The 20,351-nt window shown below is 53.1% G+C and overlaps 2 protein-coding genes across 4 annotated transcripts in view; one reads left to right on the top strand and one right to left on the bottom strand.

The window, feature by feature from the left end:
* The window catches only part of LOC133084574 (core histone macro-H2A.2), a 54,553-nt gene extending 53,649 nt beyond the window's left edge, over nucleotides 1–904 (top strand). Inside the window, exon 9 of the mRNA XM_061181411.1 lies at nucleotides 157–904. Within this exon, the coding sequence (XP_061037394.1) occupies nucleotides 157–322 (166 nt within the window). The 3' untranslated portion in view covers nucleotides 323–904. The remainder of the gene's footprint in view (nucleotides 1–156) is intronic.
* On the bottom strand, nucleotides 285–16,951 carry AIFM2 (apoptosis inducing factor mitochondria associated 2). Of its 3 annotated transcripts, none has more exons than XM_061181404.1 (9): nucleotides 16,869–16,950; nucleotides 9,997–10,187; nucleotides 9,524–9,639; nucleotides 8,108–8,227; nucleotides 7,313–7,405; nucleotides 5,664–5,772; nucleotides 4,429–4,581; nucleotides 3,028–3,228; nucleotides 285–606 (listed from the first exon to the last, which is right to left on the bottom strand). In XM_061181404.1, exons 2-9 carry the CDS (start codon nucleotides 10,172–10,174, stop codon nucleotides 515–517), a joined length of 1,062 nt encoding a protein of 353 aa, XP_061037387.1. In that variant the 5' UTR covers nucleotides 10,175–10,187; nucleotides 16,869–16,950; the 3' UTR covers nucleotides 285–514. The 3 variants fall into 3 exon arrangements, with proteins under 3 accessions (XP_061037387.1, XP_061037380.1, XP_061037371.1); XM_061181397.1 differs by lacking the exon at nucleotides 285–606 and adding an exon at nucleotides 952–2,738 and having other exon boundaries at nucleotides 9,997–10,190; nucleotides 16,869–16,951; XM_061181388.1 differs by lacking the exon at nucleotides 285–606 and adding an exon at nucleotides 952–2,738.
* Between the last annotated feature and the right edge of the window lie 3,400 nt (nucleotides 16,952–20,351).

Here is a 20,351-nt window from a genome sequence, read left to right as displayed (position 1 = left end):
ACCAGCCTAAACACGGTGAGACCCCGAGTGATAGGAACAAGGACCTGGTGCCCAGATGAGAAGGAACCACATTGCCCCTACCCCGGGCTGAGGGCAGAGTTACTCCATGGGTCCCAGGACCAAAGTGACGTCAGCTCTTCTCTTCCTTTGGCACAGAAACTGCTTCCCCAAACAGACGGCAGCCCAGGTGACCCTCAAAGCCATCTCGGCCCACTTCGACGACTCGAGCGCATCCTCGCTGAAGAACGTCTACTTCCTGCTCTTCGACAGCGAGAGCATCGGCATCTATGTGCAGGAGATGGCCAAGCTTGATGCCAAGTAGCCGCCCCACGCCCACTGGTGGCCACCGCGCTCACCATCCGGAATCAGGAGGATCAAAGTCACAGGAGCGGGGTTTTATCTTTTAAAAGGAGAGAGGAAGGGTGACGGCAGGGGAGCGGAGGGCAGCTGAATGGGAAGCGGGTAGCGGAGGCTGCAGGAGCAGGTCCTGCCCACGGGAAGAGCCCTCTGCATTTTATATTCTCGTTAAAAAGAGCCTCAGTCTGTAATTAACCAGGTCTCCACCAGGGGTTTCTTTCCATGTGTTTTCTTCCTGTTGTTTTAGAACTTTTTTAAACAAACAGACTTCGTTTTAGATTTATAGCATTGACTTTTACACACTCACGTACACAAAATCCTTTCAAAATTCTTAAAATCTTCTGTTTCTCCTTTTTGCAAGGGAAGAGGGCAAAGAAGTGACTTGGGCTTTGTTGGCTGTCTGTATTCAGTGATGGAGAGAAGAAAATTACAAAGGCATCTTACTGGTGCTTTTCTTTCTGTTTTAGTGCCCCTACCCTTACCCCTATAATATCTGTAACTACTCCTAGAAAGATTTTGCTTCAGGCTTTTTTTTGTTTTGTTTTTTTTTAAAGAAAAAGAAAATGAAAGGAAAAAAATAAAAGATCCAGTGTCTTTCTTACAACATACTCTTTTATTGTAACATTTTCCTCAGTTTGGAGAACTGTGTCCCTATGGGTGGAAACTTAAGAATGTTATAAATAGAACAAGGCCTATCACTATGGAGCTGAGACTCCCACCATGCTAGGCCCCAGGTCAGACGGCATGGAATGGCTTGTGTTTCTCAGGCAACAGGTCCCACTTCCAGAAGGGGAGCCTGGTTGGCTGTGGTCCACGGGAATGGAGGACTGGGTGAAGCCTCCCTGAGGTGGCCATCCTTTGGGACAAAGGCACAGTCTCACTTAGGCCTGGGCAACAAAATGGAACAGACCTGGGCCACAGCCCAGACAGGACAGACCAAGAACCCTCATGAGGCTGGTATCCTAAGAATTCTGGCCAAGTACCCAGAGGTTACCATTAAAAGTGGGCAGGGAGGAGTAGGGTGGGCCGGGGCAGGGCCTGAATTTATTCAGATGAACTCATCAACAACTTCTGCCTTAGAGATCTCGCCTGTGTGGTCCAAAATAGGTTTATCCTGATTAGAATTCCTCTCCCAAACAGAGGAGTCATTTTTATACCTTAACATAATTGGTGCCAGGCATTATTGCCACATGGCTACACCTCCAGATAAGTGACATTGGGGTTGACCAAGAAACCAGAAGCACAAAACTACAAAGGTTCCCACAGGGTACCCCTGCCCCAGCATTGGCTGGAGTTTTGTCACTTACAAATTTGCCTAAGACAGTAGCCTGGAAGCATGCAGGGGTTCACCTACTGAAACCCCGTCTGCTCCCTGAATGTTAGCAGGATGGCGACCCACCCGACGGTCACGCTAGCTTGGCTGTCTTTCTTTAAACACCCCCAGCAGCTGGCAGGCCAAGTTTCTGCCTTAACCCGTTAGCTTTGTAAAAAACTCACTCTCCATTAGGATGGACTCACCAGGAGGGAAATTTTATCTAACGCTTCCTAAATACAACCTATGGTATATAATCAGGATCTAAAAATAGAAATATAGAAAGATTCATGAAGATTAAAGACGGTAGGGACTAACAGTTTAAAATTAAGCTCCTATGAACAACCTGAGTGTTGCAGGATGTTATAGGCTTCCTCACCTCCTAATGTGATGGGAGAGGTTGGGATGTAGGCCATCTCTCCACCCCAGTCCCCCTTCCTTAGCTGGTCTCCTTGTGCAGGCCCTCCTTCCTGCCCTTACAGACAGGGAGACCCTTCCTGCCACCAGGATACTGAGCTCTCCCCCCTACTCTGAGAGCTCTGAATGCCACACACCATGTGCGCGCGCGCGCACACACACACACACACACACACACACACCCAAGAGGAGGCTGGGGTAGAGAAGGTGGGCTGTGCCCTCCCCAGGACCAAGTGAACCATTCAGCCAGCAAAAGTGCAAGTAGACCTTTGAAACCCAGAAAGACTCCTTTAAGGGTGTCTTTTTTTTTAACACCAATATCCCTCTCTCTCTCTCCCAGTTTTTGGTTTTGTCTAAGTTGTGTTTCTGGTCAGTACATCACTGACATCTTACTCCAGGAAAAGAGCTTTTGCCCTTTGGCATTTGTCAAGCGGGTACCATTTGTCAAGAAATCTGATCACCGGGCGGTGGCGGTACCTATCTCCCGCCCAGCCTCCCCATCAGGGTGGAGACTGCCGCATGGTTTTCCAGCTCGTGGAGACCAACAGGTCCCGGCTCTTGGCCAGCCGAACCATGAGGCGCCCCACGTAGAAGCCACTGATCTGGCCCACGCCGTCATTTCTCCCCATGGCCAGGAGGAACGTCAGCGAACCTGTGAAGCAGAGCCGTGCGCCAAACTAGAATCCTGCTCACCATCCATGGGCCTGCAACTCCCAGGGCACAAACCCTTTCCGGGGCCTTCAGTGTCAGGGCAGGGAAATGCGTAAGGCCTTCAGGAACGTGGGCAAGTCCCTGACATACTTTCCTAGAGCTCTGGGGGAGGTTTCTGTGCCCAGCTTTGACAGTGTGTTCTAGCGGTCAGGCATCGTAAAGCCCACAAAGGCTTCACCGTTCCTAACCCCGACTCTCTTAAAACTGTGCCGCGTGGGGAGCTTCCTGACCTGGCTTGTAGGCTTTGAGGGGCCTCTGTTTCATGGAGTTGACGATGTTGGCCACGGCGACATTGGCGTGGAGGCTGGCGTGATAGGCCATCTTGGGCTCCCTCACATCGGCGCAGTCACCAATGGCGTAGATGTGGCTGTAGCCCTCCACCTGGAGGTACTCGTTCACTCTCAGAGCGCCATCGCTGGCCAGCTGATCACCTGCCAGAAAACCAGCCCGAAACCAAGATCCTGAGCTGCCTCAAGAAGTGGTCACCAGAACACAGTGAGGATGGGCTGTGGCGCTGGTCCAGCTACCCTCCAAAGGCACATCCTCAAGAGGCAAACCTCCTGTCTGGTTTATTTCTGCCTGAAGTCCCCCCCTCAGAACTCTTCCTGCAAAGGCGAGGTTACTATTTTGGGGTGGAAACTGGTCAGAAAGACCAGCAAGTGTCATTTCATATAACGCGCATGACTCTTTATAAGTTACCACGATTAACAATGATTCACTTATGATGATTAAGTTACAACCTAGCCAAGTCTTGGATTTCCTTTTGAATGTGGATCAGATTTTTTAAAATAAATGCAGAGCTTTAATAGATGATAAACTTTTCTTTTTAAGGGACTTAAAAGAATTTACCTTTGAAAACATACCATTAGGACCATTAGGTGTTAAGTGCTGGGACCTCTGTATATTATAAGCCCTCGATCCCAGCCCCACACATGACCTGGACTAGCTTCCTTCTGGGATTGGATAATTCTTTCCTGCCAGACACACAGCAGGAGCTTCTTGTCCAGGAAAAGTGTCTGGGAGTAAATGATGGGGACCTGGGGACATGGCCACCTCGGGGCCTGAGAAGGAGCCACTGAGCCTCCAGCTCACAGATGGAGCCATGGGTCCAGCTCCCCCCACCTCCAGTTAGCTCAATAGGTCAACATTCAGCTTTACGAACGGAGGCCTCATTATCCTCCTCTCCCCATGATCGTTTCCAAGCTCAAGTGGCAAACGTCTGGGTCAGGGTTTGGGGAGAGCAGCACACCTGCGAACAGAGAAAGGCCTGACCCTGGAATTTCCTCTGCATCGGTGTTCCAAGGAAAGTAACAGAAAAATAGATCTCTTTCTTCCTTCTGAAACCTGTTCCCATCTCTCACCACTAGGGGGTGGGATCCGATTTTGGAAGATTCTGATCACTTGGGCCACCTTGGGCTAAATCACCATCAACACAGCTGAGGAAAGCCCAGCAAGAGTGGCCCCAAACCTAAATTTAAAGTTTGAAGAGACCAAATGAGCTGTTGAGACTGGGGGTGGGGGTGGGAGGGTGGAGTGCCAGTTCCTCAGGGAGAGGCCTGTAGGGCCTTCTCGGGGGCTGGAGGGTGAGGAGGCAGCCTGGGGAGGGGGTCACGGCCCGGCCCCCCACTTACCAAACGCACTGCGGTAGGCCACACTGTTGATCTTGATACCGCTGCAGGCGATCACCAGGTTGGCGGCCACCTCCGCGCCTTTGTCCGTCCGCACCGTGATGCTCTCGCGATGCTCGTTGAGAGGCAGCGCCTCCAGGTTGCTCACCCGCTCACCTGTCAGGGGAGGCCCGTGACCAGGAGGCTGGCAGAGGGCAGGCACGCCACTGAGGCGGGGGCCCAAGCCAGGGCTGGCCTGGGGGCTGGAGACCGGTCCGCTCTGCCACCCCAAGAAGCACAATCTGGACATTTGGCCCCAAGGGATCCGATGGAAAGCAAGTTCCAAGAAGCAATCTGGGGAAGTGAGGCCGAGTTTCCCAAGAGGTTCTGGGAAAAGCTATTTGAGGAAGACCTCAACCACGCCTCCCTGAATGTCCACTCCTGACCAGGCAAGATGAGCCCTCTGGGCTCACCACCGACAGGGGGTAAGCAAGGGAAGTCCAGGGCCGGCCCACTCTCCTCACTGCCAGCAAGTGCAGGCGGGCAGAGGGCTGCACAGCCACTTCTGCGGAGCCCGGGCGCCGGGAGGGCTCGCAGAGAGCAGACACCTCGCCCGCCCTGCAAAAGGTGAGAGGGTCGGGCCCGTGAACTGGGGGGGGGAGTCACATCCCCGGGCGAGAGCCCCACTCTAACATGCTGGGTAGGTCTCTTCCCTTCTGCTCTGGACAGAAGCCACGCTCTCCACCACCCTCAAAATACGAACCCAAAATACCTAGTCTCTCCACCAAAGAGATATCATAATTCAGGTCAAATCTTTTATATGATTTTTTTTTTTTTTTTTTTTTTGGCCTCACCACACAGCAGGTGGAACCTTAGTTCCCTGACCAGGGATCGAACCCGCACCCCCTGCGTTGGAAGCACAGAGTCTTAACCACTGGACCGCCAGGGAAGTCCCTTTTATATGACTTTTTAAACCACTCAACAAATGGGTACCACCTGTACTGTATCCAAAGCAACAGCCAGGACAGTGCTGCCTCCATGACAGGCAAATCCCATAAGTACCGGGGCCTCTGCCCTGCTTGGGGACATACACACCTCCAGCTGGACGACAAGGCTAAACAGGCTCTGCAGCCCCACCTCAGGACACAAAGAGCCTGGGGTTGAGCGCGGCCACGCTCAGGCTGTGAGCAGGGACCAAGCCTCAGCCAAGTCTCACCGGGCCAGCGAGAGGGGCAGGGCAAGAGGGGCCTGGCACATACTCAGCAGCAGCTGCACGCCCTTCCGGAGCAGGATCTCCTTCACTTCCTGCCGGACACAGGGCAGGAGCTCCTTGTCTGCGAGGGCCATTTGGGAGTGAATGAGAGTGACCTGGGGACAAACAACCGCAGGCAGAGAAGGAGCCACTGAGTCTCCTGCTCACACAAAGAGGCTTGAAAACACATCAGCCTGTCTCTCCCACCTCCTCCCCAACTTCCAGTTTACAGCTGAGGAAACTGAGGCCCCAGAGAAGTACTTTGCCCACTGCTAGAACCAGTTAATCGTGAGCGGGGCTGGAGCCCACATCTCCCGGGGTAGGATTTTTTCAGATGTGCCAATGCTTCACAACACACACCTCACTGAGGGCCACGTGGAAAATTATTTTCAAGCATCCTTGGGCACTTATACAGTCTATATATAAGCCATCGACAGTCTAACTGTAAATCAGGCTGACATTTACATTAAGGCTGGTTCTAAAACTGGTGCTTCCAGGCACGTCCACTTGCTGTCTGGGTCAGCACAGTGAAGTGGGAGGAAGCCTGCCGTGACGTTCAAAGCTTGAGCTTTGAAATCAGACTGCCTGGGTTGAAATCCCATCTCAGATACCCACTCAGACACCTCCTGAAGACCCAGTAAGATGGATCACAGTCCTACTCATAGGAATTTTGTAATGATGAAATGAGAAGGTAAGTATAAAGCACGTAACTCAGCACATACTGACTCCTTAATAAAGGGTGGCTACTATTACTCTTATTTGTCTATTAGTTATAAACATTTGGGAATTATACTGAGTTATTTACTACTTCAGACCAGTCTTTACCCCATAAATCAAAATTAATAAACTTCTACATCAACCACCCATAATAATTTCCAATAATTTGTCAGAGAATAGCCATATAATTAAATTAGCCCATACTGATCTTACTTTTCAAAACCAACCTGCCTTTCCCTAGGGAAAAAGAACCAGACACAGGCTCCACGTGGCTCCCAGAAGCTGATCTGGCATCAGCTGCAGGCAAGCTCTTGCCTCAAGGACCCATAACTGCTGATCATCACTCAGCCCTAGGCTGAGCCTTTACAGCCTGCTCCCTTTCTCTCCAGGATGCCGGCAGGGTCTCCATCCCTTTATCACTAAAAAGAGGCAGTGCTGGCCAGTCCTTCCCCAGCATAGGCTGTGAGGTGTACACTTCGGGGTCCCCCTACGTGCTGTCTAGGGCAAGGGCTACTGTCCCTTAAAGACCAAAAGGCTGTGCTTGCTCCAGACAAGACACCGATGAGGGTGTCTTTGATCAAGCTGGTTGTTAGCAAAAAGAGGCAATCAATGTCTACGTTTATATCACAAAGGCCACATTACTGCAGGGGACACAGGAGTTAACCTTTCATAATGTATCCCCCCGGGGCGTGGTCCTCCGGGTTGGCCCAGAGGGCAGAACCCCTCACTGAACTAGGACGCACCCTGGCTCTCCAGGTAAAATTCCCAGCAGAATGGGACTTTAGGGGGTCCCCCAGTGCAGAGAGCAGGAGACAGGAAATACACGCTCCCACTTTATGGTAATGGAGCTGCCCTCCCAGGCCCTGAGCGAATTCTGATGTTCATCAGACAAAAAAGAAGCCCGGCTCTGAGAGTTCAAGGCCAAGGCCACTGGCCCACCTCTTTCTCAGGGTATTCTGTTTTAATCTCTGCTGCCATCTCCACTCCCGCAGAGCCTCCTCCAACCACCACGATGGATTGTGAGCTCTGGACCTGGAGAAGGAGGAAATGTAAGGTGCACCCTCAAATCTGCCCTGCCTCGGGGTCCAGCCTAGGGAGTGGGTTCCTTGGCCAAAGAAGTGTAGAGAACCCCTTCCAAGTTCAGGGTCCAAATGTGCTGCCTCGGGGCCAGCTCTTGCTGGGTGTCTCCCTACATTTCTCACTCAACTCTCACTACCTGCCCACCTTGCAGGTGACCCGGATCTGCCTGAGTTCCAGGCCGGGTTCCTAACCTCCAATCTAACGTCTGCTCGTGACTGTGCCAGAGGTTCCCCAGGCCTCTCAGCAGCTGTGCAGAGAGGGAAAGATCTGGCCTTGGTCACACAGCTGTATGACCTTCTCTGGGTCCCCACACCTCATCTGTTCAGTGGGGACAGACCCATTCCACCCACCTCTCCAGATCCCCGTGAGAAGTGACTGAGAGCATGGATCCAAGCCCGCTCTACAAAGCACAAGCCCCGTGCAAACAGGAGCCAATCGCTACACGAGCAGGTCTGGGTGCTCACGTCCAGACCTCATGACAGGTCCAAAGGTCTCCTCCCAGGAGCCTCTTCCTCTCCATCTCTACAGCGCCGCTGCAGCCCCGGGGGCTCCTTGCTGCAGCCCCGGGCATCCCCACAGCTGTTCCACTCTCCCAGGGCCTCCCACCCCCGGCTCTGCCCCCACTGTCCCGCCGCCGGGCAGCTGGCAGCTCACCTGCGTCACCATGTCCTCATAGGCCTGGATGGCCATCTGCTGGTTGGACACCTGGTTAAACTTGCCTGGGAAGAGCCCAGTGCTGCCCGTGGCCAGGATGAGATATGTGAAGGACAGGGCCTGGGAGGGGCAAGGGAAAGAATGGTGAGGGCAGGCCTGGGCTCCTGCATCCAACCCCAGGCTCCACCAAGCAAGGAGCACCAAGGGAGAGAGGCCTCCTGCGAGGGGAACAAAACCATCACTGGTTAGACCAAGGGACGGCGCTAGAGCCCAGGAAATACCCAAGGAGGCAGAGCTCACCTCCTGCTGGACCGCCCACCGTGAAACAGGATGGGAGGGGAGAGCTCCCCACAGCAGCGGGGCAGGTGAGCAGGCAACAGGAAACGGCTCGTAGGGAATAAGCAGGATTCCAGCTTCCAGTGTGGAGTTAGCTTAGAATCTCCCTATTATTACCATTATTTTAGAAAAAATTTCCCCCTAACCTGGCCAAAAAAAACAAAGGGGGCGGGGGGGCGGATATCCTGTTTGGAGCCTAAATATATAAAACTGACAAACCCAGAGCTGCTCTGATGGAAGGGGGACTGGAGGGTCTGTATCCCACTCAGACCCCACTACTCCCGTGGAGGCCTGAGATGCCCTCATGGACCCAAAACCACAGGATAAGGACGTTCGTAGTAATCTTGCCAACTGGAGATTCTACAGCCTTAAAATTGATTCAAGGAAGATCGATTCATTCACACTAAACCACACACTCACTGAGGACAGGAATTGGAGCCCCTTTGTACAGTCCCCCCTTAGCTTTGACTAGAGTAGAGGGCCAGGCTGGAGGGTACCCTCAGCATGGCGGGTGGGCTGCTGGCAGCTTGCTGACGGAGCTCTGGTCCCACAAGGATACACCAGGCACCGTTTCAGACCCCAGGCTGAGGGACACAAACTTCGGGAAGAAAACCTCTGCCCCCGCCGGGCGATGTGGGATCGTGGTGCCTACCCTTTGATTCCAGACAGTGAGGGAGCCCCTGGGCTGGGACCCTGGCTTTCAGAGTGAGGGCTCTGGGGCAGAGCTGCCTGGGTCCAAATCCTGGCTGAGTCTCTCCAGCTGTGGGGTCTTGGGCAGCCCTCTTAACCTCTGGGTGCACCGAGGCTACTCCACTTCCCTCACGGGGTCACAGTGGGCATTAAAGGAGAGCACGTGAGGCTTAAAGCAGTGACCCGCATACAGGGAGGGCGCTGCACCGCTCTCCCGTGGCTGCTGGGGCCCAGCCTTTGCTCAGGAGGCATCTGCTATCTGCCAGGCACCAGGCGGGCACGGGGGGCCCTTGCCCCTGAGGAGACGGGCCCAGGTGTCCTCCCACCAGCAGCCGCATCCCAGGGGCCCCCTGAAGCCAGATGAGGATGGCCAGCCCCCGCTGGGCTCACCTCGCCGTCCTCCAGCAGCACTGTCTGATTCTTCAGGTCTATCTCAACCACCAGGCCCTGCCGGAAGTTTTCCTTGAAGGTCACCGAGTAGGAAATGAATGTCTTTTTGGCAAACCCTGGGGAACGGACAGAAAGGAGGTCACGGTGTAAAACTGGGCTACCCACAGGAGGCCAGAATAACTCAGAACATTTCCAGAGCTGCAAGCCAACAGGGGCCCCTCGGTTAAACAGCCCCTGGGTACCCACTACCCCCTAAAGCGCCAGTCTGGGCCCCAGGTCCTCGGAGAAGCTCTCGCTCTGACTTCTGGGGCCTTGGTATGGTAGCTGCTTAAGGCCAGGGACCTTAAGATTCCCCGGAATTTGTCTAACGGTGGAATTTAGGCACCTTGCCCTAAAGGGAGAAAACCACCCTGTGATCCACAGTGGTGACAAGACCACAGTCACAAAGAAAGTCCCAGAGAAAAGCCCATTACCACTCTCCACGGAGGCCCGGAGGGCTGCCACGTTGTGGTGGAAGGAGTCCTTCATGTCCACCAGCATGAAGGGGATGTTCAGTGCCTGCAGTTGGCTGGCGGCCGCGATGCCGCCAAAGCCCCCGCCCACGATCACCACGTGCACGGCTCCCACGTCCATCGAGACCTGGGACCCCATCTCGGACCAGGTGCTGCTGGGGTAGGAGGAGAGACCACATCAGATTGAGGGGGGCTCGAGGGCTGGGTGGGCAGAGGTGGGTCCACGTCAAGAATGGCCTCAAATGCCAAGACTTGATCTTTTAAAAGTATGTGATCATCTTTTAATGAAATTCCAATTTTTGTAAAATTTGAATTAAATTCCAAAGGAACAAGGAGTATCCTAATTCCATCTCATCCCCTCAACCACCCAGTTCCCTTCTCCAAGGCATCTACTGTTACCAAGTTTACATGAATCCTTCCAGAGATATTCTGTGCACCTACAATCATGATTATTTTTTTTGCACACGTTAAACTGTTTTTGCACTTTTTTTCACTCGTAAATATATTTGTTCACTCAACAGTATAAATTAATGGACCTCCTGCTCTTTGACATGTTCTGTGCTATGTATGCCATGGTCAAAGGGACAGACAGATATGGTCTCAGCCCTTGTAAAGGCAGGGTTTCAAACTCAAAGGGCCAGGCGGATGATGTAGCTGTGGGAAGCTGGGCAGGTGCACGGTAACCAGAAGCGGTGGGTACACCTCTGGGGAATTGGTAAGCACAGGCCACATTAAAAGAACTAAACAAAATTCTTTAAGCACCGCACTAAGCAAACACTGCGACCAGATTCCACCCAGCTCACACGCCACCAGCTTCAGTCCCAGGTCTGAGGAGATCAATTAGCAGGTCATGACAATCAGCCTGCAAAACAGGATGCGATGTGACTAAGGCCATGACAGTGGGGTGGGGAGGAGGGGCCTGCTGTGGGCAGGTGGTCCCCTGAGCATTCCTGGAACAGAGGATGTACACTGCGACTGGTGGGTGACACCCCTCAGGAGGAAGGGGGCAGGGAGAAATCTCTGCTGGGAGAAGAAACAGTGCTGGTTCAGGACCAAAAAGGAAGTCTGCTGGTGAGAAAGAGGATGGAGAAGCGCTCATCACGTGGGCTCCAGTGAGAGGGGCAGGGGGTGCAAGGTCCTGCTTGATGTCGAGGAAAGGGAACCTGCAATCGAAGAGAGTATCTGCAGAGGATGGAGGGCCAGGTCTGCAGGACAAGTGTGCCCCAGGCTCACACTCACATGTGAGCATGGCAAGGAGGGAGGAAGTGGACAGACAGCAAGCTGTCGAAAAGCTCAATGGGGAAGAACATTCCAGTCCACCTCTCAGACAGCACTGCAGGCAGCCGGAAGGTCACCACTCTGTCCTCCATCAGGTGTGTAGTCTGGGGCAAACCCCTCCCCTCTCTGGGCTTCCACTTACCCCCTGTAATGGGAGGAGACAGCCTAAAATGTCCTTGCACAATAGGTTTCCAAGACATGGTGACCCCCAAGATGGTCCCCAGATCTTCCCACACTTACGGGGGCAGCTTACAGTTGGACCTCCAGACACTGTTGTCACTGGTATTCAAATGCACACTGTCTAATTTCTCCTCTGGGGAAGTGAAAACCTGGGCGAGGGAGGGTAGATCTGTCATAGGAGATTGGAGGGGATTTAACTTTGTTTCTCATTGGCTAAATGGTCCCCAATGCATTGAGGCTTGTGCATTCTAGTGCTGGGACCAAAACAAGTCCCCCAGCAGGCAGTGTCACCTTCACTGCTCCAGGCCCTCAGTAGGTGGTCCAGAGCTGGCCCTGTGAGTGTTCATCAGGCTGAATCTGCCACCTAGGCCAGGACCCAAGAGGGCCCCGGGGACCAGCCAGGGACAGGAGCGGACACCAGGAGCTGAGCAGGGCCTGGGAATGTGGCAGGCAGTCAGGCAAGCTATGGAAGGGGTGCATTTCACCTGCCCCTTCAACATGGCGCCCTCTGTGCCAGCCTGCCCTTGGGGCCAGCAGCCAGCGAAGAGGTCAGAGAAACACCCAGAGAGCTCTGCTTCCAAGCTGGTGGGGCACAGGCCTGAGAGAAGCTACCCAGCTTGTTGGGGAGAGGGGTCCACCATGGACCACCCAGGGAAGCTCAAGGTGGAGCCTTGAAAAACAGCTGGGGCCAGGGGCCTTCTTCACAGAGGGAACAGCTTAGGCCAAGAAGTCCAGTGGCAGGAAGGGAGGGGGTGGGAGGGGTTCAGGGAACAAGGTGGGGCAGCCAGGAGGGCAGGGGACAGGGGACAGCACACACAGAGGGCCTGTCATGCTAGGGCAGTGTCTGGGCCTACATGCTGCCCTGGGGCCCTCGCAGGGAAGAAAGCCCAGTGAGCCCGGCACAGACCTGATGGGCAGTGGGTTAGCCAAAGGAGTTGAACCCCTGCTCCCTCAGCCCCCCAGGATCATTAACTGGCTTCCCCAAAGGACAAACCCTGGCCTCACCCAACTAGGCACAGCCCTCAGTAAAGGTGAATTGATCCTTTAGAGTTCCGGTGCAGAGTCTGGGGCCTGAGGGCACACCCAGGCCCAGGAGGGGCTGCCACAGCTGGGCCAGGGAGGGGAGGAGCCACACCACAAGCCGCCTGAGGCCTCTCCTGGAATCTGCTCTTCTCTCTCCTCCACTGACCTCTGACACACCCACTTGGGGAATGGGGGCCTGGTGGCACTCCAGCCCATTCCACCCTTTCTCCTCGGCAGCTTCCCTTGCCCAACACTCTTGGACACCCGCCTCTCCCTTGGCTCTTCCAATGCCAATTCTCACCTGGACCCGAGGACAGCTAGACTCCCCTCTGCTCAGCCATGACCTACTTCACCAGACACCTAAATCATCAGCTTAAGCCATGGACCAGCACTCCTAGCCACACACCCAGCAGGTGCTCAAAAAGCAAGCGTGCAACTGATGATGTTGAATTATATGTTCTAATGTAGCAGCAGTGCTGGGCAAACAGCCTCAATCAGTGGGCGACTCCATCAATCAATGGAAACCTCCACCAAGGGGAGATTATAGGATACACTATTACACACCCATACAATGGAATATTCTGGAGACATTCAACTTTACAGTGGAAGATTTTTTACATGAAAAGTCTGTCCACGATTCATCCACACCCACAGACTGTACAAGACCAAGACTGAAACGTAATGTAAGCTATGGTCTGTGGGTGATTATGTCAATGTAGGTTCAGTAACAAACGGACCACTCTGGTGAGTGATGTCGATAATGGAAGAGGCTATGCACGTGTCAGGGCAGGAGGCATATAGGAAATTTCTGTGCCTTCCACTCAATTTTGCTGTGAACCTAAGACTACTCTAAAAACATAAAGTCTTAGAAAAAAAAAAAAAGCTTGTCCATCAAAGAGTCAGATAATAGAAAGTCATGTAGAGCCTAATCTCCATTGTGGGCCATCAGACCCAGGCACCTAGCTACATATACACACATACAAGTAATGATGACAACAGTGAGCGTCCACTGCGCTTTTATCAATGTCTTTGCATTGAATAGGTGGGGTTTCCTCCTCATTTTGGAAAGAATTTCAGTAACTTGCCCCAGTTCAATCCTCAACAGTCTGACCAGATCTGCACTCTAAACCAAAATGCTAATAGTGGTTGCCAGATGATGTTTTTACTTTCTTCTTTGAGCTTTTTTTCCCCTTTTTTGTACTGTTTGAATGTTTTTAAATGAAATAATAAAGCTTTAAAGACAGAGCTGGCTTCCTACCATCTAATGTTTTTAATTGAGATATTTTTTCATATATTATAAAATTCACTATTTTTGAGTGTAAAACTCAGTGGTTTCTAGTACATTCATAAAGTTGTGCAACCATCACCACAATCTAATACCAGAACATTTTCATCACCCCCTCCCCAAAAAGACTCCACATGCATTAGCATTCACTCCTCATTCCCTCCTCCCTCCAGGCCCTGACAACCACTAATCTTTCTGTCGCTATAGATTTGCCTATTCCATACCTTTTGTGTCTGGCTTCTTTCACTTAGCGCAATATTTTCAAGATTCATTCAAGCTGTAACTTGTAGAGATATTTCATTCCTTTTTATGGCTGAGTAATATTCCATTGTATGGAGATACCACATTTTGTTTATCCATTTGTCAGTTGATGGACATTTGGGTTGTTTCCACCTTTTGGCTAATATGAATAAGGCTGCTATGAATATCTGTGTACAACTTTTTGTGTGAACAAAAGATTCTCTTGAGTTTATACCTGGGAGTGAAATTGTTGGGTCCTATGGTAACTCTAGATTTTACTTTTTGAGGAACTGCAAACCTACCATCTGATTTTACTGACCATCAAGGCAAGAGAATGAGCACAGAGAATCTTAACTGAATCTTCCCAGATGCAGGAATGTTAGCATAAAAGCAGGTCCAAGGGGACTTCCCTGGTGGTGCAGTGGTTGAGAATTTGCCTGCCAATGCAGGGGACATGGGTTCGAGCCCTGGTCCCGGAAGATCCCACATGCCGCGGATCAACTAAGCCCGTGCGCCACAAGTACTGAGCCTGTGCTCTACAGCCCGTGAGCCACAACTACTGAGCCCGCATGCCACAACTACTGAAGCCCGCGCGCCCAGAGCCCGTGCTCCACAACAAGAGAAGCCACCACAGTGAGAAGCCCGCACACTGCTGCAAAGAGTAGCCCCACTTGCCACAACTAGAGGAAGCCCATGCGCAGCAACGAAGACCCAATGCAGCCAAAAATAAATAAATAAAATAAATAAATTTATTATAAAAAAAAAAGCAGGTCCAAGAAAACAATTCCTAACTGTCCAGCAACTCCTAAGTAATTTTGCCTTTGCCCCTCCCCCAACACACACACAATATGGTCTATACTCAAATTTTCTCCGTAAATCCTGTTTTCTCTGCCAAGGACACCCAGCCTGATCCCAGGGGGATTCTTCTCTAATAATACAGACAAAGGGCTTTTAGGAATCTACTGAAAAACAAGGAAGTTATATTTAGGCCAAAGCTGTGGGGAGGTCACACCTCAGAAGACACACAGCGGAACCATGTGGGCTCTGATCAAAGCAAAGATGTCGTCCCAGAATTGTTTCATAGAGATTACAAATAAAACACCCAGCTTTTGAGCGCTCACCAGTTACCCCCAAGGTAGCTTTCCACAGCCGTTTCCAGAGTGGCCGTCCTGGATGAGAGGGCCTACAGTGTGACTTGAAGCACCATGAATATATCTCTCCAACCCGGCAAAGGCAGAGGGGTGGGCAGCCTCCCTCACTGGACACCAGGGACCAGGCTGAGAGTGGGCACTCCATGGCCAGTCCCCCAGGGAACACATGGTGAACAAAACCCAAAAAGACCAATTTCTGAAAGAGCCTCAAAGTCTGAAGAGGGCTGTCCTTTCATGCCCTCAGGAAAGGGCACTTCTGGGCAGACAGGTTCATGCAGTGTCATACAGGCTCCGGTGCTGAAGCCTAGGCCACACAACTTGTACAGTCTCCTGGGAGCCAGTCACTTTGTGGTTCCCTTAACATCCCCATGATCTGTGCCTGGACCCTGGCTTCCTCTTTTCACCACCGGACACAAAGATCAGGCTGGCCCTGGAGCACACCCCCTCTACCCAGCTCCTCCTTAACTGCTGGGTAGTCCTGAGCAAGGCCCCGCCCAGCTGGGCCTCAGTCTTCTCCTCTGAAATGGACCCTCCAGATGCAGGGTTACACACGGTCTTCCTTGGAGGGCTCTGAAAGCTTGGGGCACATACACACACCCAAGCAGGCCTCCTTGATAATTTATATATTTACATATTTTACATGTTGGCCTTTGAACACAAGGTGCAGAGCCGGGACACCTGGAAGCCCCTTCACAAACTATGTCTGACCCTCTGCCCTGTGCCTGTCCTTCTGTGGGACCATCAGCTCCTGAGCACCTCTCCCCTCCCCACCCTCACGGTACAACCAAGGGTCAAAGGGAGTCTAATCAGAGGGGAAAGGCAGGGTGTGTTTAGTGAATGCTGTTGAAAGAAAAGCGCCCAACATCAGGCACTAAAAGCAGCTCCCGGTGGATCAGGAGTCCTGGGCTTCCCCCCAACCTCCGGCCTCATCAGAGTTAGCTGGGCCACCTCTGGTCTTAGTGCCCCCGCGGAAGCTGGGGCTCCGTGGAGAAGCAGGACCTCCCAGTGCACCCTGGAGCCTATGGGCACTGGGTAACCCCGGGCATTTTCCTCCTGGACACTGAGGCCTTCCTCCTGCCTGTGACAAGGGCTTCCGTCCGCCCCGCAGCAGCTTCCACCGCCCAGCGGCGACCCTCGGAGCCCTCCCGGGATTTGTGGGGGGGGTGACGGGGGGGTCTGTCTTACTTGGGAAGACTCAGCAGGGATTTGGGGGGGAGCGGACGCGGAGGGGGCGAGTTTGCTCCGTCCTCACTGGGAGCAAAGCTCCCCGTTGAGTTTTGGGGGACCTGGGTTGGTGCAGGCCTGAGCCCCTCATCCTAGACCAGGGGTTCCCAACCCCCGGGCCGCGGACCGATACCAGTCCTCGGCCTGTTAGGAACCGGGCCGCACAGCAGGAGTTGAGCGGCGGGCGAGCGAGCGAGCGAAGCTTCATCTGCTGCTCTGCATCCCCCCTATCGCTCGCATTACCGCCTGAACCGTTCCCCTCCCACCCCCCCACCCCACCCCGGCGTCCGTGGAAAAGTTGTTTTCCACGAAACCGGTCCCTCGTGCCAAAAAGGTTCGGGACCACTGTCCTAGACGACCGCCCTCTCCTCCCCGGCCCCGGACGCTGTTCGGGCTTTTTGGGGCCCTGCAGGCGCGGGGGACCCGCAGAGCTCTCCCGGCGAGCCCCTCACCTGCCGGCGGCCTCCCACCGTTCCAGCTCCCGCTCCGGCCAGCAGCTCCCGTGGTCGCCGCCGGGCCCGAGGCCCCTCCCTTGCCGGCGTGACTCGGCGCGTCTGCCCTCCAGCCTCGGCTATGCCCCCGGCGGCCCCCCCGGGAACTGCAGCCGCCGGCCCAACCGCGCCGCCGGCCCGGGAGCCAATCGCCCCAACCGTGAGAACTCGACCGCTACTGTCGAGGCCGCCCGCGCTGCGCCGGCCCCTCGGACTCTGCTCAAAGTTCGGTCCGGCTCCCTTGCCGGGCGCCTTTCCAGCCTTTAGAGCGCGGGCCCCGGCACAGGCTGTGCGATCTCGGACGGATCACCAGCCTCCTGCCTTCACACATATAAACAAAAATGCAAACCCAGTTGAGCACCTACTCCACGCCTGGCACTGTGCTGGGCGCGCGGGGTGGGAGTGAGGGGTTGTAAAATGTAGAACAATGCAGGCATGGTTTCTGCTTTCCCCCAGGTAGTAGTCTAGGGAAAAATACTAAACAACAATAAAACGTATGTATCACTAATTGCAGTAAGAAAGACCGGGGGCAAAAGAAGGGTGCCAAGGCCTCTCTCCAAGGATGAGAAGTTAGCCCTGGGCAGAGAGAAAGCAAGTATGCTCTGGGTGTGCAAAGACCAAGGCGGGATAAATAGCTGAGAGCAGGGGCATTGCAGAAGTGGTCGGGGACAGAGTGGCCCAGCGTGGCAGGGTGGCACAAGCCTCCAGCTCCTGGTAAAGACTGCCCGTGTGATCCCAAGGGCAACGGGATACCACTGATGGGTTTTAAGCTGAAGAGTGAGGTCTGAGTTATGTTGGAGGGTGAAAAGACAGGGGAATGGGAGGGCTGCCTGAAATTGGGTAAACTGGGCAGGAGGGGAGTCCAGGGAGAAGAAGAAAGCACTCGGATCTGTCAAGAAATGTACTGATGCAAGCTACAACCTGGGGGTAGGATCAAGCCAATTTGGTGACAGATAATCCATCTTCACCTATTTAATGCAAATATTAGCACCTACCCGAATCACTGTAGAAAAGATTCAGCGAGATCTTTTATGTGAAGTGTGTTAGCATGGTGCCTGGCACACAGCAGCAGTGAATACACAGCAGCCATTTATTACAGCTATTTTATACGGGGAGATAAGCTTGCGCAAGGCTACACAGTACACCGGCAGCTTCCTCTCTTCCCGCCCAGTGCTCTTTTGAATAGTGCCCTTTACCTCTCGGTTTTCATGGATTTTTATGGTAGAAGTAGCCATTTCTGTTCGTTTTCCAAAAGCTGTGGTCAAAGGCCTCGTACCCAACACCCCTGGCATAGGGAGCATTGTGAGCAATTCCATCTAGAAGACACTGGTGCCTGGAGTGATCTCAAGCTGGGAGAGGAGCTGGTGTCCTCCCATAAGCATCCCGTTCTCATTATTAGCCCACACAGCTCGGGGCGTGTCTTCCAGTTCTTTGGAATCCTCGCCTCTCTTCCTATCCAGCTGGCACTCTGCCCTGTGAATGTGGGCTGAAGGAGGGAATACGGTCAGAGGCGTGGGAGTCTGCATCTCCTTCTCTCAGGCCTTGAGACCACCGAAGAGCAACTGTGCCAGAGTGCGGGTGCCGAGACCCCACAGGCGCTGCCCATCCTAACCCTGCCTCACAGGGACCCATCAGAGAGCCACAGGTCGGCTTTGATGCCCTAGGCGCCCACAAGCCTTCATTTGTCCTGGGTTTGCAAACTTCCAAATAGCTTTTATCTCCATGTTTTCCTCCTGAAACCCCTAGAGGAAAGTAGCGTGGGGGTTAAACTCTAACACCGAGAACTACCACCACCTTCGACTAGCTCTTTGGGGCAGAGATGTTGCTTTGCTGGACTTTGAGTCCCCAGCATCTGGCACTGACCCCAGCACCTGGTTCCCTTGGAGTTCACTAATGTTTGCTTAAATGATTTTTAAAAATTAAGATATAATTCACATACCATAAAATTAACTCCTTTTTTTTACTTATTATTATTTATTTTAGTTTTGGCTGCTTTGGGTCTTCGTTGGGTCTTCATTGCTGCGCGCGGGCTTTTCTCTGGTCGCGGCGAGCAGGGGCCACTCTTTGTTGCGGCGCGCGGGCTTCTCGTTGAGGTGGCTTCTCGTTGCGGTGGCTTCTCTTGTTGCGGAGCACGGGCTCTAGGCTCGCGGGATTCAGTAGTTGTGGCTCGTGGCCTCTAGAACGCAGGCTCAGTAGTTGTGGCGCACGGGCTCAGTTGCTCCGCGGCATGTGGGATCTTCCCAGACCAGGGCTCAAACCCGTGTCCCCTGCATTGGCAGGCGGATTCTTAACCACTGCGCCACCAGGGAAGCCCAAAATTCATTCTTTTAAAGTGTAAAACTCAGTGGGGTTAAGGCTATGCAACCATCACCGTTACCTAACTCCAGGATATTTGTATCCCTCCAAAAAGAAACCCCATAACTCAGTAAGCAGTCCCTCCCCACTCCTCCCTCCACCCAGCCCCGGGTAACAACAATGATTCGTTTCTGATGAAACAATCCCACCAGTACTCTTAGAAACGTAATAGCTAATATTTATTGAACACAGACTAAGTGCTTTGGATAGCTTCTCAAATTTACTTTACACATGGGTCCTCCAAAGTAAGTTTTATTATCTCCATTTCACAGATGAGGAAACTGAAACTCATAAGCTAATAACCTAGGCAAAATCACACCGCTACTAAAGGAGAGGAGCTGGGCTTTGACCCTAAAGCCAGAAAAGCTGGCTCCTAAGGGAACCGGAGGTCAGTGAGCAGGCAAAGGAGAGTCTCAATGGTGTGTCAAGAAAGCATCAGAAACTTACAGAGCATATGCCCTAGCCCTGTGGGAGACAGAGAGGTGAATAAGAGCGCTACAGCCTGCCCAGGGCAGGGACACAGCCCTGGGGCTTGGGAAAGTCAAGGGGAGTTTTGCAGAGGAACTGGGCCGAGACAGATGAAGTGGATTCCAATCAGCAGGGTACAAGGGAAGGACTCTTAAAATTGCAGCACAAACCTGAAGCTGGGAGGGAGGAGAGAGAGGCATGCAGTGGCCCATACTGGGCTCGAGGCATGGCTTGTAGAGCTGGTGTGGCCCATCTCCAAGAACCTGCCCCAAACCATGAAAACCATGGAAAGCGTCTGATTGTCATTCAGCACCTTCTTGGCAACCAGAGGACACCTTGATTCAAGAGAGGGGAGAGGATCTCAGTGCAACCCCTCTTGGCCCTTTCCCAGACACACCCCACATCACTCCTCTCTTCCCACTCAACAGTGTTCATAGCTTTGGCACCGAAAATCAGGGCTCCTTGCCTAACAAGGGACTTTCGTCTTTGAATGTCCAGGTGCCAGGGGTAGCAGGGAGATACGGTTCGGACGCTGTAACGTTGGTAGTTCTGCGGAACTTTAACGATTAGTAGGAATGGCAGGCAGATTGTCTAACATCACAGAAGCTAAGAGGAGGCAAC

This window comes from Eubalaena glacialis, chromosome 1 (genome assembly GCF_028564815.1).
Source record: "Eubalaena glacialis isolate mEubGla1 chromosome 1, mEubGla1.1.hap2.+ XY, whole genome shotgun sequence".
Classification (NCBI taxonomy): domain Eukaryota; kingdom Metazoa; phylum Chordata; class Mammalia; order Artiodactyla; family Balaenidae; genus Eubalaena; species Eubalaena glacialis.
Note: the sequence above shows the minus strand (reverse complement) of the source record. Positions and strands in the feature narration are given on the sequence as shown.